General features: G+C 41.4%; 1 protein-coding gene across 3 annotated transcripts in view; it reads right to left on the reverse strand.

Moving 5' to 3' along the window:
- Positions 1–18,473, reverse strand: part of Sec15 (exocyst complex component Sec15) — a 250,812-nt gene that overhangs the window by 197,258 nt on the left and 35,081 nt on the right. For all 3 annotated transcript variants that reach the window (XM_071683731.1, XM_071683732.1, XM_071683733.1), the window contains exon 5: positions 9,198–9,319. In XM_071683731.1, coding sequence (XP_071539832.1) covers positions 9,198–9,319 — 122 coding nt within the window. The remainder of the gene's footprint in view (positions 1–9,197; positions 9,320–18,473) is intronic.

Consider the following 18,473-nt stretch of genomic DNA (forward strand, 5'->3'; position numbering starts at 1 on the left):
ATCCTTCCACCTCCAATTTGGTCTACCACTTCTCCTCATTCCCTCCACCTCTGACACATATATCCTCTTTGTCAATCTTTCCTCACTCATTCTCTCAATGTGACCAAACCATTTCAAAACATCCTCTTCTGCTCTCTCAACCACACTCCTTTTATTACCACACATCTCTCTTAGCCTTTTATTACTTACTCGATCAAACCACCTCACACCAAATATTATCCTCAAACATCTCATTTCCAACACATCCACCCTACTCTGCACAACCTTATCTATATAGCCCACGCCTTGCAACCATATAACATTGTTGGAACCACTATTCCTTCAAACGTACCCATTTTTGCTTTCAGAGATAATGTTCTCGCCTTCCAAACATTCTTCAACACCCCCAGATCTTTCACCCCCTCCCCCACCCTGTGATTCACTTCTGCTTCCATGGTTCCATCCGCTGCCAAATCCACTACCAGATATCTAAAACACTTCACTGCAGTTTTTCTCCATTCAAACTTACCTCACAATTGACTTGTCCCTCAACCCTACAGTACCTAATAACCTTGCTCTTATTCACATTTACCCTCAGCTTTATTCTTTCACACACTTTACCAAACTCAGTCACCAGCTTTTGCAGTTTCTCACCCAAATCAGCCATCAGCGCTGTATCATCAGTGAACAACTGACTCACGTCCCAAGCCCTTCCATCCACAAAAGACTGCATGCTTGCCCCTCTCTCCAAAACTCTTGCATTCACCTCCCTAACAACCCCATCCATAAACAAACTAAACAACCATGGAGACATCACACACCCCTGCCACAAACCGACATTCACTGAGAACCAATCACTTTCCTCTCTTCTTACTCGTACACATGCCTTACATCCTCGATAAAAAACTTTTCACTGCTTCTAGCAAATTAATACCTTCCACAGAGCATCTCCATAAACTCTATCATATGTCTTCTCCAGATCCAGGAATGCTACATACAAATCCATTTGTTTTTCTAAATATTTTTCACATACATTCTTCAAACACCTGATCCACACATCCCCTACCACTTCTGAAACCACACTGCTCTTCCCCAGTCTGATGCTCTCAATCAATACCCTCCCACATACTTTCCCAGAAATACTCAACAAACTTATACCTCTGTAATTTGAACACTCACCTTTCTCCCCTTTGCCCTTGCACAATGGCACTATGCATGCATTCTGCCAATCCTCAGGCACTTCACCTTGAGCCATACATACATTGAATATCCTAACCAATCAGACAAAAACACTGTCATCCCTTTTTTAATAAATTCCACAGCAATACCATCCAAACCCGCCGCCTTGCCAGCTTTCATCTTCCGCAAAGCTTTCACTACCTCTTCTCTGTTCACCAAATCATTCTCCCTAACCCTCTCACTTTGCACACCACCTCGAACAAAACACCCTACACCTGCCACCCTATCATCTAACACATTCAACAAACCTTCAAAATACTCACTCCATCTCCTTCTCACATCACCACTACATGTTATTACCTCCCCATTAGTCCCCTTCACTGATGTTCCCATTTGTTCTCTTATCTTACACACTTTATTTACCTCCTTCCAAAACATCTTTTTCTTCTCCCTAAAATTTAATGATACTCTCTTAACCCAACTCTCATTTGCCCTCTTTTTCACCTCTTGCACCTTTCTCTTAACCTCCTGCCTCTTTCTTTTATACATCTCCCACTCATTTGCACCATTACCCTGCAAAAATCATCCAAAGGTCTCTCTCTTCTCTTTCACTAATAATCTTACTTCTTCATCCAACCACTCACTACCCTTTCTAATCTGCCCACCTCCCACGCTTCTCATGCCACAAGCATCTTTTGCGTAAGTCATCACTGCTTCCCTAAATACATCCCAATCATGCCCCACTTCCCTTACGTCCTATGCTCTCACTTTTTCCAATCTGCACTCAGTTTCTCCTGGTACTTCCTCTCACAAGTCTCCTTCCCAAGCTCACTTACTCTCACTACTCTCTTCACCCCAACATTCTATCTTCTTTTCTGAAAACCTCTACAAATCTTCACCTTCACTCCACAAGAAAATGATCAAACATCCCTCCAGTTGCACCTCTCAGCACATTAACATCCAAAAGTCTCTCTTTCACCTATTAATTAACATGCAATCCAACAACTCTCTCTGGCGATCTCTCCTACTTATATACGTATACTTATGTATATCTCTCTTTTTAAACCAGGTATTCCCAATCACCAGTCCTTTTTCAGCACACAAATCTACAAGCTCTTCACCATTTCCATTTACAACACTGAACATCCCATGCACACCAATTATTCCCTCAACTGCCACATTCCTTACTTTTGCATTCAAATCACCCATCACTATAACCCGATCTTGTGCATCAAAACTGCTAACACACTCACTCAGCTGCTCCCAAAACACTTGCCTCTCATGATCTTTCTTCTCATGACCAGGTGCATCAGCACCAATAATCACCCATCTCTCTCCATCCACTTTCAGTTTTACCCATATCAATCTCGAGTTTCCTTTCTTACACTTTATCACATACTCCCACAACTCCTGTTTCAGGAGTAGTGCTGCTCCTTCCTTTGCTCTTGTCCTCTCACCAAAACATTCCTCTCATCCCAAAACATTCCCAAACCACTCTTCCCCTTTACCCTTGAACTTCATTTCACTTAGAGCCAAAACATCCAGGTTTCTTTCCTCAAACATACTACCTATCTCTCCTTTTTTCTCATCTTGGTTACATCCACACACATTCAGACACCCTAATTTGAGCCTTTGGGGAGGATGAGCATTCCCCGCACAACTCCTTCTTCTGTTTCCCCCTTTAGAAAGTTAAAATAAAAGGAGGGGAGGGTTTCTAGCCCCTGCTCCCGTCCCCTTTTGTTGCCTTCTATGGGATTCGGGTAATGCGTGGGAAGTATTCTTTCTCCTATATCCCCAGGGATAATTCAATATTCAATATTTGTTTAATCTAAATTTCCAGCAGTCCATGGTATACTTTAGACTAATGGGAGATGTATAATTAGTGGGTTAGGGGTGTGTTGATGAATCATTATTACGTGACCAAGGCTGGTCTGGCAAAATGGTTAATTCGGCAAGGCTTTGGAACCAAGGCTGCCATAAAATTGGTGGTGTACCTGTACATAAGTTTATAAGAGTGGATGGTCCATGGTTCATCTGTTTCCTGGTGCTATCTTGCTCATGCGGGAAACAGCAATTAAGTATAAAAAATATATATCTTCTATTATACTCAATCGCCATTTCCCACATCAGCGAGGTAGTCCCAGGAAACACCCGAAGAATAGCCCATCCAACCATATACACACACACATACATAAATGTCCATACATGTACATGGAGGAAGTAAAGTGTTTTAGATATCTGGGAGTGGATCTGGCAGCGGATGGAACCATGGAAGCTGAAGCAGATCATAGGGTGGGGGAGGGGGCGAAAATCCTGGGAGCCTTGAAGAATGTGTGGAAGTCGAGAACATTATCTCGCAAAGCAAAAATGGGTATGTTTGAAGGAATAGTGGTTCCAACAATGTTGTATGGTTGCGAGGCGTGGGCTATGGATAGAGTTGTGCGCAGGAGGATGGATGTGCTGGAAATGAGATGTTTGAGGACAATGTGTGGTGTGAGGTGGTTTGATTGAGTAAGTAACGTAAGGGTAAGAGAGATGTGTGGAAATAAAAAGAGCATGGTTGAGAGAGCAGAAGAGGGTGTTTTGAAATGGTTTGGGCACATGAAGAGAATGAGTGAGGAAAGATTGACCAAGAGGATATATGTGTCGGAGGTGGAGGGAACGAGAAGTGGGAGACCAAATTGGAGGTGGAAAGATGGAGTGAAAAAGATTTTGTGTGATCGGGGCCTGAACATGCAGGAGGGTGAAAGGAGGGCAAGGAATAGAGTGAATTGGATCGATGTGGTATACCGGGGTCGACATGCTGTCAGTGGGTTGAATCAGGGCATGTGAAGCGTCTGGGGTGAACCATGGAAAGCTGTGTAGGTATGTATATTTGCGTGTGTGGACGTATGTATATACATGTGTATGGGGGTGGGTTGGGCCATTTCTTTCGTCTGTTTCCTTGCGCTACCTCGCAAACACGGGAGACAGAAAAAAAAAAAAAAAAAAAGTATATATGCATACATGGGGGAAAGGATCACAATTTAGTGTGTGATCAAGAATATTTCTATGAGTCCAAGGGGAAATGAAACACACTAAGTTTCCAGAACTTTTAAAGGGGAAGTAAATGTTTATAGTTGTGTTAATGGAGTGATAGTTTTCATGCATGGTGTTTTTGACAAGAAAATAGTGAAGTTGGAGAAAAATGTAGCTTAGACATTGAAGCTTATTGACACAGTGGTGAAATTGATGAGAACTGCTATTGACGTTTGTGTGAATAAATTGTACATTTCCTTTCCATAGCCAGAGGTTGAACCATTATGTGACATTCATTTTTTTTCATTCATTTCAAGCTAAAAGTTTGTTTTCTAAATTGTTTCTTACATTTTTCATATGTATATATATGTATGTGTGTGTGTGTGTGTGTATGTGCGTATGTGTGTGTGTGTGTGTGTATGTGTATATATATATATGTATATTATCCCTGGGGATAGGGGTGAAAGAATACTTCCCACGTATTCCTCGCGTGTCGTAGAAAGCGACTAGAGGGGACGGGAGCGGGGGGCCGGAAATCCTCCCCTCCTTGTATTAACTTTCTAAAATGGGAAACAGAAGAAGGAGTCACGCGGGGAGTGATCATCCTCCTCGAAGGCTCAGAGTGGGGTGCCTAAATGTGTGTGGATGTAACCAAGATGTGAAAAAAGGAGAGATAGGTAGTATGTTTGAGGAAAGGAACCTGGATGTTTTGGCTCTGAGTGAAACGAAGCTCAAGGGTAAAGGGGAAGAGTGGTTTGGAAATGTCTGGGGAGTGAAGTCAGGGGTTAGTGAGAGGACAAGAGCAAGGGAAGGAGTAGCAATACTCCTGAAACAGGAGTTGTGGGAGTATGTGATAGAATGTAAGAAAGTAAATTCTCGATTAATATGGGTAAAATTGAAAGTTGATGGAGAGAGGTGGGTGATTATTAGTGCATATGCACCTGGGCATGAGAAGAAAGTTCATGAGAGGCAAGTGTTTTGGGAGCAGCTAAATGAGTGTGTTAGCGGTTTTGATGCACGAGACCGGGTTATAGTGATGGGTGATTTGAATGCAAAGGTGAGTAATGTGGCAGTTGAGGGAATAATTGGTATGCATGGGGTGTTCAGTGTTGTAAATGGAAATGGTGAAGAGCTTGTAGATTTATGTGCTGAAAAAGGACTGATGATTGGGAATACCTGGTTTAAAAAGCGAGATATACATAAGTATACTTATGTAAGTAGGAGAGATGGCCAGAGAGCGTTATTGGATTACGTGTTAATTGACAGGCGTGCGAAAGAGAGACTTTTGGATGTTAATGTGCTGAGAGGTGCTACTGGAGGGATGTCTGATCATTATCTTGTGGAGGCTAAGGTGAAGATTAGTGTGGGTTTTCAGAAAAGAGGAGTGAATGTTGGGGTGAAGAAGGTGGTGAGAGTAAGTGAGCTTGGGAAGGAGACCTGTGTGGGGAAGTACCAGGAGAGACTGTGTACAGAATAGAAAAAGGTGAGAACAATGGAAGTAAGGGGAGTGGGGGAGGAATGGGATGTATTTAGGGAATCAGTGATGGATTGCGCAAAAGATGCTTGTGGCATGAGAAGAGTGGGAGGTGGGCTGTTTAGAAAGGGTAGTGAGTGGTGGGATGAAGAAGTAAGAGTATTAGTGAAAGAGAAGAGAGAGGCATTTGGACGATTTTTGCAGGAAAAAAATGCAATTGAGTGGGAGAAGTATAAAAGAAAGAGACAGGAGGTCAAGAGAAAGGTGCAAGAGGTGAAAAAAAGGGCAAATGAGAGTTGGGGTGAGAGACTATCAGTAAATTTTAGGGAGAATAAAAAGATGTTCTGGAAGGAGGTAAATAGGGTGCGTAAGACAAGGGAGCAAATGGGAACTTCAGTGAAGGGCGTAAATGGGGAGGTGATAACAAGTAGCGGTGATGTGAGAAGGAGATGGAATGAGTATTTTGAAGGTTTGTTGAATGTGTCTGATGACAGAGTGGCAGATATAGGGTGTTTTGGTCGAGGTGGTGTGCAAAGTGAGAGGGTTAGGGAAAATGATTTGGTAAACAGAGAAGAGGTAGTAAAAGCTTTGCGGAAGATGAAAGCCGGCAAGGCAGCAGGTTTGGATGGTATTGCAGTGGAATTTATTAAAAAAGGGGGTGACTGTATTGTTGACTGGTTGGTAAGGTTATTTAATGTATGTATGACTCATGGTGAGGTGCCTGAGGATTGGCGGAATGCGTGCATAGTGCCATTGTACAAAGGCAAAGGGGATAAGAGTGAGTGCTCAAATTACAGAGGTATAAGTTTGTTGAGTATTCCTGGTAAATTATATGGGAGGGTATTGATTGAGAGGGTGAAGGCATGTACAGAGCATCAGATTGGGGAAGAGCAGTGCGGTTTCAGAAGTGGTAGAGGATGTGTGGATCAGGTGTTTGCTTTGAAGAATGTATGTGAGAAATACTTAGAAAAGCAAATGGATTTGTATGTAGCATTTATGGATCTGGAGAAGGCATATGATAGAGTTGATAGAGATGCTCTGTGGAAGGTATTAAGAATATATGGTGTGGGAGGCAAGTTGTTAGAAGCAGTGAAAAGTTTTTATCGAGGATGTAAGGCATGTGTACGTGTAGGAAGAGAGGAAAGTGATTGGTTCTCAGTGAATGTAGGTTTGCGGCAGGGATGTGTGATGTCTCCATGGTTGTTTAATTTGTTTATGGATGGGGTTGTAAGGGAGGTAAATGCAAGAGTTTTGGAAAGAGGGGCAAGTATGAAGTCTGTTGGGGATGAGAGAGCTTGGGAAGTGAGTCAGTTGTTGTTCGCTGATGATACAGCGCTGGTGGCTGATTCATGTGAGAAACTGCAGAAGCTGGTGACTGAGTTTGGTAAAGTGTGTGGAAGAAGAAAGTTGAGAGTAAATGTGAATAAGAGCAAGGTTATTAGGTACAGTAGGGGTGAGGGTCAAGTCAATTGGGAGGTGAGTTTGAATGGAGAAAAACTGGAGGAAGTGAAGTGTTTTAGATATCTGGGAGTGGATCTGTCAGCGGATGGAACCATGGAAGCGGAAGTGGATCATAGGGTGGGGGAGGGGGCGAAAATTTTGGGAGCCTTGAAAAATGTGTGGAAGTCGAGAACATTATCTCGGAAAGCAAAAATGGGTATGTTTGAGGGAATAGTGGTTCCAACAATGTTGTATGGTTGCGAGGCGTGGGCTATGGATAGAGATGTGCGCAGGAGGATGGATGTGCTGGAAATGAGATGTTTGAGGACAATGTGTGGTGTGAGGTGGTTTGATCGAGTAAGTAACGTAATGGTGAGAGAGATGTGTGGAAATAAAAAGAGCGTGGTTGAGAGAGCAGAAGAGGGTGTTTTGAAATGGTTTGGGCACATGGAGAGAATGAGTGAGGAGAGATTGACCAAGAGGATATATGTGTCGGAGGTGGAGGGAACGAGGAGAAGAGGGAGACCAAATTGGAGGTGGAAAGATGGAGTGAAAAAGATTTTGTGTGATCGGGGCCTGAACATGCAGGAGGGTGAAAGGAGGGCAAGAAATAGAGTGAATTGGAGTCATGTGGTATACAGGGGTTGACGTGCTGTCAGTGGATTGAAGCAAGGCATGTGAAGCGTCTGGGGTAAACCATGGAAAGCTGTGTAGGTATGTATATTTGCGTGTGTGGACGAGTGTATGTACATGTGTATGGGGGGGGGGGGTTGGGCCATTTCTTTCGTCTGTTTCCTTGCGCTACCTCGCAAACGCGGGAGACAGCGACAAAGTATAAAAAAAAAAAAAAAAAAAAAAAAAAAAAAAGTTTCCAAAAGCACTTTCATGTGATAATCACATCATCAGGGGAGATACAAGAAAGAAATATGACAGTCAGTTGATATACAATGAAGAGACATAGCTAAGATGCCATTTGGTAAACAAGTTTACCAAATGGCATCCTATCATGTTTCATTTCCCCATGGACTCATTGGAATACACAAACATACATATAAATGGTTGTGAGGCATGGGCTATAGATAGGGTTGAGTGGAGGAGGGTGGATGTGTTGGAAATGAGAGTTTGAGGACAATATGTGGTGTGAGGTGGTTTGATCGAGTAAGTTATGAAAGGGTAAGAGAGATGTGTGGTAATAAAAAGAGTGTGGTTGAGAGAGCAGAAGAGGGTGTATTGAAATGGTTTGGTCACACAGAAAGAATGAGTGAGGAAAGAATGACAAAGAGGATATATGTGTCAGAGGTGGAGGGATACCAAATTGGAGGTGGAAGGATGGCGTGAAAAAGATTTTGAGCGATCGGGGCCTGAACATACAGGAGGGTGAAAGGCGTGCAAGGAATAGAGTAAATTGAAACGATGTGGTATACCAGGGTCGACGTGCTGGGGTAAACAATGAAGTTTTGTGAGGCCTGGACGTGGAAAGGGAGCTGTGATTTCAGTGCATTACACATGACAGCTAGAGAATGAGTGTGAATGAATGTGGCCTTTGTTGTCTTTTCCTAGCGCTACCTTGCACACGTGCGGAGGAGGGGGATGCTATTTCATGTGTGGCAGGGTGGCAATGGGAATGGATGAAGACAGCAACTATGAATATGTACATGTGTATATATGTACATGTGTACGTATATGTATACGTTGAAATGTAAAGGTATGTATGTGTGTGTGTGTGGGCGTGTATGTATATACATGTGTTTGTGGGTGGGTTGGGCCATTCTTTCGTCTGTTTCCTTGCGCTATCTCACTAATGCGGGAGACAGCAACAAAGTATGACAAACAAATAACAAATAAATGAATATCAACATACACACGTATACATACATACATACACAGACATATACATATATACACATGTACATTTTCATACTCATTTGTCTTCAACCATTCCTCTCGCTACCCCATCCCACAGGAAACAGCATCGTTACTGTGCTAATATATGAAACACTAATTATCAAAGAAATGCATCATAATATACGTTAAAAGTATAAAGATAAAATGGCATGTAACGTTCCATATCTTTTATATGACCTTTTAATCCATGGGAATAACCGACCTGTAAATGGATTTGGTGGTAGAGGAGCATGCCTTTCATTCCTTGTTACAGCCAACTTAGGATCCATGTTGTACTGCAGTGCTGCATGCTTCATAGCCACCTGGCCTATTCGTGCTGACACTCTGTTGGGACATGAAAAAATTTGTTTCATGATTTTAATGTAGTCTTAAAAACTCTCTCAAGCATCATGCATATCTTTTCTTACTGATGAGAGACAAGTAATTCTTTAAACTTTTTTTACTGTAAGATGTTTATTTCCAATAGTTCTACTGAAACTTACCAAATTTCTGAGGTACATTGCGATGTATAAAAATCTAAACTTTTACAACAGTGACAATTGGCCTAAACTAAAAGAATGGGCAAGTGGACTATGTGTTCCTGGACTATCAGAGGGAATTAATCACTGATCCAGGCAAATGGCTGGCGAGAATAACATATAATGTTTTGTACTATGCAAGCACAATACAATATCAAGACTTATGTGTAGATGGATGCAGCAATAAAATGCACATATCTTTTACTACTTGGTCATGGTTATAGGCTCTACATAAGAATCACAATATGAGACAAACAGTGATAATGTACACACTGTAACCTAGCTTCTCCTTAAGCACAAACCAGGCAAATGGAAAACAGATATAGATTAATCTTATTTTCAAATGAATTCAGAATCTAATCTTCCACATCTAATTATAAAATCATAAGAGAAAGTCCCATAACCAGCATGAATGCATATTAGCTGGCTAATTCAAGGGAGATGACCTTTCTAGATTTTTTAATGGGTTTCCAATAATAATGCCTAAACAAGTACCTTAGGTGTGTTTAGGTTTAATCAACTCTTATTATCCAAACTATATTTATCCAAAATCAAACCATAACAACCAATCCACATTACTGTAAGTCTAAATTCAAAGTCTACTTATTGTTATTCTGAAGTGTGATGGCAGCCCTTACTGAGCATATAAAAAATTAATCTGACAAAATAAGTAGACACTGGCATACACCCATCCATCCCATGATGGGGAGGTTCTTGAGAATTAATGATGGTATGTGAGAGAACTTCACATTTCAGAGTGATGCCTTCTAGGTTAAACATAGCAACAAAGACCTTCCGTCAGGTTAATTTCGGCCATATTTGCCAGACTATCATGAAATTATTTTCCGTCAGGTTAATTCCAGCCGTATTTGCCGCACTATCATGAAATTGGTTTTGCTAGCTTATTTCAAAGATTCCATAATATCCTAACTACTACAGATTCAAAAGAATATGTCAGGATAGGTCACTTAGCCACAGATGTTTGTTCTAGAAAGCAGGTTTATTCTTAAGGCAGAAGTTCTTGGAATGTTTCAGATCATCAAACTGGTGCTCCAGAAAGGGACTGCTTTGCATTTCAAGAATAAAGATTTCTACTTTCTTTACAGCATATGTACCTTGCTCAGGCTATCAACGTTATGCTTACATATTTTGGATTCATGAGATCTGTATGTTTGTTAAGAGTTGGGGGTCATTAACAGAATATTTCATGTGGCCAAGTGTTACACACACATGTATAACTACCCAAAAACAGAACTTTTACATGGAAGAAACTGCTGCCAGGCTAAATCAAATATGTAAAATGGTAATGAAGTCTCCTTCTCTTGCTCAATCAAGGGTAATAACACTGAAGCTGTTGCTTCTACCTTTTTTCGAGAGAGAAAAAATTGAACTTTGGTGCATCATGGCCAATTTCAGGGGTGCTTTAAAGCACATTTGGAAATGGCGACATATCAGGATGTTTTTCCCTGTAGGGACCTAGTATAGGCTTCAGTTCCTGAAGGAAGATTTTGAGGTCTAACAAGTGGATCCAGTAGGTGGTCTCTCCATTCTTTGTCTAGAGGGTGTGGATTCATATCCTAAAAGAGAGAAATAGCCTAAAATGGAAGGAAATTGAATCTATTTAACTTATGTATGAAAGTTGTTATGGTTCTTGCCATAGATGGAAGAGTGTCTGCTTAGCATTATGTCTGAACTGGACATCAGTCCACAGAATTTTTTTTTCATCTCAGGTTAGACATCACAGGACACTGACTGACCTAATCAATACTGCCCTCTCCTCAGTCATATTTCATTCTCAACCTTCTCTTTCGTCAGAGAAGTCTTTTGACTTTAAAGTTCTCCAACAAGTTTTCATGGAAAAGACCTTTGATCCACTGCAAGAAACAATGTTATCAAGGAAAAGAACGTATCTTTCTTTAAACTGCCACAACTCCCATAGCTACCATGCCAATGATACACTTGGGGAACCAAACTGGAGAGTGTTTGTCCAAAGGCAGTCCTAGTAATACCTTATGGGATTCTTACCATATTGAAACTCAATGGGTCTTTATCTTCACTGCACAGAAACCTCCTTGTTACTGGTATACAATACAACTTTTATTGTTATATGATCATCATCTAACCCTGTGTAGATATTAAGGGACACAAAGACAAACCTTGTGTTAGTGGGTGGGGATGCAGAGACAGATCCTGTGTCAGTGGCAGGAGACAAAGAGAGAGACCATGTTTCCTATAGTTCCCACGACTGCTTGAGAGTGACCATATTTCCTACAGTTCCCATGCCTGTCTGCTAACAATCTAACTCACCTATGTGGATTTTGTATGTCCTGCTTTCAAACTCAATGTCTCACATCAAAACTGCTGACACACTCATTCAGCTCCTCCCAAAGCACTCACCTCTCATCCACCCTCCTTACATTTACAGTTGCTTAAGCACTAACAATCACCCACCTCTAACAATCTACTTTCATTTTCACCAGTTTCACATAGGAGAAATTGATATGATAAGAAGAGGGTGGTGAAAATATGTGAGCTTGGAAAAGAATTGTGTGAAGAAATATCTAGAAAGACTGAAAGTAAAATGGCAAAAGGTGAAAGTCAACAAAAATAAGGGACTGGATGAGGAACGATAGGTACGTTGGGAAGCCGTGCTGGTATGTGAAAAAAAGTGTATGGTATGCGGAGGTTGGTGGGCAGTTAGAAATAGTTGTGAGTGGTAAGATGACAGAGTAAAGTTGCTTGTAAATGAAAAGAGAGAGAAGTAAGGGCAGTACTTACAGGGAGTGTGAGTGACTGAGAGATGTGCAAGGGAAGGCAGCAGGAGGTCAAGAGGAAGGCGCAAGGGTTGAATGAGGGCAAAAGTAAGCTAGGGTGAGCAAGTATCAGCATACCTAAGGGAGAATAATATTTTTGGAAGGAGGTTAACTGTGTGGAAAAAACAAGAGAACATATGGGCACATCAGATAAGGGGGCAAATGGGGAAGTGACAACAGGCAGTGATGAGGTGAAGAGATGAAGTGAGTACTTTGAAGGATGGTTGAATGTCTTTGATGATAAGTTGGCAGATAAAGGGTGTGTGGGTCAGGGAGGTATGTGAAGTGAGAAAGTTATGACAAGTGATTTGGAGAAAAGCCTTGTATACAAAGAATTGTGCCAAGGCAGCTCAAGCAGATGATACTGCAGCTGAATTTCTTAAGGATGGAGGTAACTCTGCTGCTAACTGGTTAATTAGGACTGTCAACATGTGTATGGATCATGAAGAACTGCTTAAAGACTGGAGGAATACATACATAGTGCCTATGTTTAAATCCAAAGTGTAAGGTGAGTTTTCAAACTGCAGATGTATTAGTTTGTTGAGTATGCTGGGTAAGATGTATGGATGAGTGGTGATTGAGAGGGTGGTTGAGAGCAGAGAGCATAAGATTGAGGAGGAATAATGTGGTTTCAAGAGTGGCAGATGATGTGTGGCTCAAGTGTTTACTTTGAAGAATGTGTGTGGAAGGTGCTATGAATATATGTTGTGGCAGGAAAGTTCTTTTTCTTTTCTTTCATGCTATTCGCCATTGCCCGCATTAGCGAGGTAGCGTTAAGAACAGAGGACTGGGCCTTTGAGGGAATATCCTCACCTGGCCCCCTTCTCTGTTCCTTCTTTTGGAAAATTGAAAAAAAAAAAATGAGAGGGGAGGATTTCCAGCCCCCCGCTCCCTTCCCTTTTAGTCGCCTTCTACGAGTGAAATGCAAAAGGCTTTGACAAAACCTGAATATTAGTGTACGTGAATCATTATTCATGTAGATCACTGATGGGTTCTAGTTCGTATCCATTTTTGTTTTTAGATTACATATCCATTCTTGCATTATCAAATACAGGTATCCCCTACCATAAAATGGAGTTACATTACTGCAAAACAAGCGAGAAATGAGATAGTGCACTGATTTTACCGTAAACAATGGGATGACGAGGGGTTACATTCCTAGGTAATATTTCACATTACAATCTTTCACCAAAATAAGAATTGAATGTCAAAAAGTATGAAGTACAATGCAGGTATATTCCTAATCTTAATAAACAGAAAACAAAGAACGCAATATTGTATATAAGTATCTCAATGTATACATATATATATACACCCACAGACATATACATATATACACATATACATAATTCATACTGTCTGCCTTTATTCATTTCCATCGCCACCCTATCACACATGAAATAACAACCCCCTACCCCCACATGTGCGCGAGGTAGCGCTAGGAAAAGACAACAAAGGCCACATTCGTTCACACTCAGTTCAATCCACTGACAGCACGTCGACCCCAGTATACCACATTGTTCCAATTCACTCTATTCCTTGCATGCCTTTCACCCTCCTGCATGTTCAGCCCCGATCACTCAAAATCTTTTTCACTCCATCTTTCCACCTCCAATTTGGTCTCCCACTTCTCGTTCCCTCCACCTCTGACACATATATCCTCTTGGTCAATCTTTCCTCACTCATACTCTCCATGTGACCAAACCATTTCAAAACACCCTCTTCTGCTCTCTCAACCACACTCTTTTTATTACCTCACATCTCTCCTACTCTATTATTACTTACTCGATCAAACCACCTCACAGCACATATTGCCCTCAAACATCTCATTTCCAGCACATCCACCCTCCTCCGCACAACTCTATCTATAGCCCACAACTCGCAACTATATAACATTGTTGGAACCACCATTCCTTCAAACATACCAATTTTTGCTTTCCGAATGTGTGTAATAATACTTGGAGAAACACAAGGATTTGTATGTAGCAAGTATGGATCTGGAGAAAGTGTATGGAAGAGTTTATAGATTTCCATTTTGAAAGATATTGCATACATAAATGAAAGAGAGGAAAGTTATTAGAAGCAGGGTAGTTCTTATCAAGAGTGTAAGGCATGTGAGCAGTTCTAAGTGAAAGTGGGCATGGTATCACCATGGATGTTTAGTTTGTTTATGGATGAGGTGATATGGGAGGTAAATTCATAGGTCTTGGAGGGAGGAGCAGAGATGCAATCTGTAGAGGGTCAGGGGGCCTAGGAGGATTCATGACAAACTGCAGAAGTTGGCATCCCAATTTGGGAGAGAGTGAGAGGAAGTTGAGAGTAAATGTAAATAAATTTAGGTTATTAGGTTTAACAGTGCTGAGGGACATGTTACTAGGGATGCGAGTTTGATGGAGATAGTGAAAGGAAGAAAGAAAGAGTATTTTGACCTGCTGAATACAGAAGGTGAAGCAGCAGTTGGTACATGCATGGTTATGAAGGATGGAAGGATATGGAAACAAATGCCGGGTCCTATTGTAAAATGGGCAATGGCTGAAATGCTGAAGTATGGAGGAGAAAATGTAATAGAGTGGATGCATTTGATATGTAATTTAACACTGCAATACCATCCAAACCCGCTGCCCTGCCGGCCCCCATCTTCCGCAAAGCTTTTACGTATGTATATATATATACATATATATATATATATATATATATATATATATATATATATATATATATATATATATACATATATATATGAAAGCCGGCAAGGCAGCAGGTTTGGATGGTATTGCAGTGGAATCTATTAAAAAAGGGGGTGACTGTATTATTGACTGGTTGGTAAGGTTATTTAATGTATGTATGACTCATGGTGAGGTGCCTGAGGATTGGCGGAATGTGTGCATAGTGCCATTGTACAAAGGCAAAGGGGATAAGAGTGAGTGCTCAAATTACAGAGGTATAAGTTTGTTGAGTATTCCTGGTAAATTATATGGGAGGGTATTGATTGAGAGGGTGAAGGCATGTACAAAGCATCAGATTGGGGAAGAGCAGTGTGGTTTCATAAGTGGTAGAGGATGTGTGGGTCAGGTGTTTGCTTTGAAGAATGTATGTGAGAAATACTTAGAAAAGCAAATGGATTTGTATGTAGCATTTATGGATCTGGAGAAGGCATATGATAGAGTTGATAGAGATGCTCTGTGGAAGGTATTAAGAATATATGGTGTGGGAGGCAAGTTGCTCGAGGCAGTGAAAAATTTCTATCAAGGATGCAAGGCACGTGCACGCGCAGGAAGAGAGGAAAGGAAAGTTATCAAAAGGAATATTGAGTTTTTATCGAGAGAGTATGGCATGGGTGCATGTGGATTGAGACGAGGGTGAGTGGTTCCAGGTGAAGAATGGTTTGCAGCAGGGGTGTATGATGTTACCATGGCTGTTTAATCTGCTTAAGGATGGGTGGAAAGGGGGAAGAATGAAGGGGTTCTGGAGAGAGGAGCAGGTATGCAGTATGCTAGGGAAGAGGGCAGAGGGAGCAAGTCACTTGTTGTCTGCTGATGACATAGTGCTAGTAGCAAGTATGAGTATGAAACTGCAGAAGCTGGTTCCTAGCTTTGGGGTAGTGTGTGTAAGGAGAACATTTGGTGTAAGTATGGATAAGAGCAAGGTTATTAGGTTCAGCAGTGAAAAGAGACAGGTTTTTTGGAATGTGAGTTTGAATGGAAAGACCTTGGAATAAGTGTTTTAGATATCTGGAAGTGCATAAGGCAAAATATGAAACCATGGGAGCTGAAGTGAGCTATAAGTTGGGCGAGGGTGGCAAAGGTCTTGGATGCACTGAACTACATGTGGAAAGAGAGGTCACTCTCTTTAAGGCCAAAGATGTGTATGTTTAATGGTATAGTCATCATGCAGTTGCTACATAAATGTGAGGCATGGGCCTTATACAAAAATATAAAGGATACGGTTTAAATTGTATATAAAATATCTGGGGACAATATGTGGTGTAAGGAGGGTTAATCAAATAAGAAATGACAGGGTAACAAAGATGTATTTATTACACAGCTGAAGGTGTACTGGTTCGGACATATGGAGAAGATTAGTCAAGGAAGAATGACTAAATGTATACAAGCCAGATGTGGAGGGAACCAAGGAGGATGTGGATGAATAAAATGAAAAATGCTGTGAAGGCTGGAGACCTGAAAATGAAGGAGCGAGTGCAAGTTTTTTCCTATGTTGAAGGCTCCAGTCAAGGACAAAAGTACACACCAAAGCTGGGCCTTAATTGAAATATAGAGAATTATGAAACAAAAAGAAAAGACAAGGGAAAGCACTTAAGAATTTCATAGAAAGTGACAGACCTATCTTTTGAAATGTGCCAAGTCACAATTATTGGGAAAGACATGAGAAGGTAGAGAGTTCCAAAGCTTTGACATGTAGGGAAAGAAGCAGCTATCAAAACAGCCCGTCCTTGAGTTGCCGATGGCTACACAATAATCATGTGACACAGCAGCTAACCGAGTATTGCATGGTCTTGCTAGTGGTGGGGGCACACAAGCAGCCAGCTCTTAGGAGCAAAAACCAAAGTAATACCTGTAGAAGAGGGAAAGTAAACCATCACTGCAATATAGGACAAGGGGTCAAGTTTGGAAGTTAGCCTGGGACAGTTCATAAATCAGACCACTTTCGACTTAACTCTGTCAAGTAAGGATACAGAGCTAGAACCACCCCAAATGTGAGAGCAGTACTCCATACAAGGACAAATCAATCCCTTGTATAAACAAAGCAACTGTTCAGAAGAGTGGATGTTATAGTAATACCAAGTATGTTCAATGAGTCAAGAGGTGGAATTACAGTACCGTCAAACGAGAGACAAGAGGTGTGAGGAGTTTTCAATAGAGAGATGGGTAGAAATTAGGTCTTGGTACATTAAATTCAACAAAATTTTGTGTACCTTACAGAGATATCCTATCCAAGTCTGAATTTACTGAGGAAGCTGTGTCAAGACAAGATGCACATCGTGTGAGAGAAGAGGGAGCAGAACTGAAGGATGCGGATGAATGCAGCACTGAGTTGTCAGCGTATGAGTGCATTAGATTATTAGTGGAGGAGAGGAAATTGTTGGAATAAAAAAAGGGAGAAAAATTGTAGGGGACAGGACAGAGGCTTGTGGGAAACAACTGCTGATGGAGAAAAGGAGGGAGGCTGATCCATCAACAACTACAGAGATAGATCACCCAGAGAGGAAGCTAGATATAAAGGAGCAAAGTGAGGGAGGTAAGCGAAATAGATCGGCCAGAGAAGAAGCTAGAAATGACGGAGCAAAGTGAAGGAGGTAAGCCAAAAGAGGGGAACTTAGAGATCAGACCCCGATGCCAAGGGCAACTACATATAACTCCCTAAAATCTCTCAGGGATGATGACCAGGCATCATCAAGATAGGAAAGAATATCACCAGTTGATCTTGCCTTACAGAAGCTATACTGGTGATCACAGAGAAGATTGTGATTTTCGAGGTGTTTAAGGATATGGGAGTAGAAATGGAATTCAAGATTTTGGAAATGGTAGATGTCAAAGCAACAGGACGATAGCTAGAAGGGTCAGAACAATCAACCTTCTTATGGATGGGATGTATCAAAGCATGTTTCCAAGGAGAAGGAAAAGCAGAAGTGGAAAAGTCAAGCAAGCACAGGTGAAAGTTCAGAGGAACGCTCTTTCAGTACACAAGGATGGTTGCCTCCAGGACCAAAAGCCTTGCTTGTGTCTAGAGAAAGAAGCACTTTTCTGAAAGTCCGTAAAGAGATTATGAGAAGGGAGCCATAGGATTAGTAAGAGGAGCATCAAGGAGTGAAGAAAGTTTAGAGTCATCCAAGATGTTGTTAGAGGAGAAACAGGAATCTGGGAGAGTTGCTCTGTCAATGGGAGAGACAGCTATAAGACCATCAGGACAGAAAAGTAAAGGAAAGGTAGAGCAACGGAAGTTGTTAGAGATGCCCTTATCTAGAGACCAAAGGGACATTGCAAATTGGAGAGATGTGGTTTACAGGGGTCAACATTCTGTCAATGACCTCAACCATAACATGTGAATCAGTTGGGGGCAACCACAGAAAGGTCTGTGAGGCCTGATTATGGATAGGGACCCCAGGGTTTGGTGCATTATACATGACAG

The sequence above is a fragment of the Panulirus ornatus genome, chromosome 37 (genome assembly GCF_036320965.1).
Source record: "Panulirus ornatus isolate Po-2019 chromosome 37, ASM3632096v1, whole genome shotgun sequence".
NCBI lineage: Eukaryota > Metazoa > Arthropoda > Malacostraca > Decapoda > Palinuridae > Panulirus > Panulirus ornatus.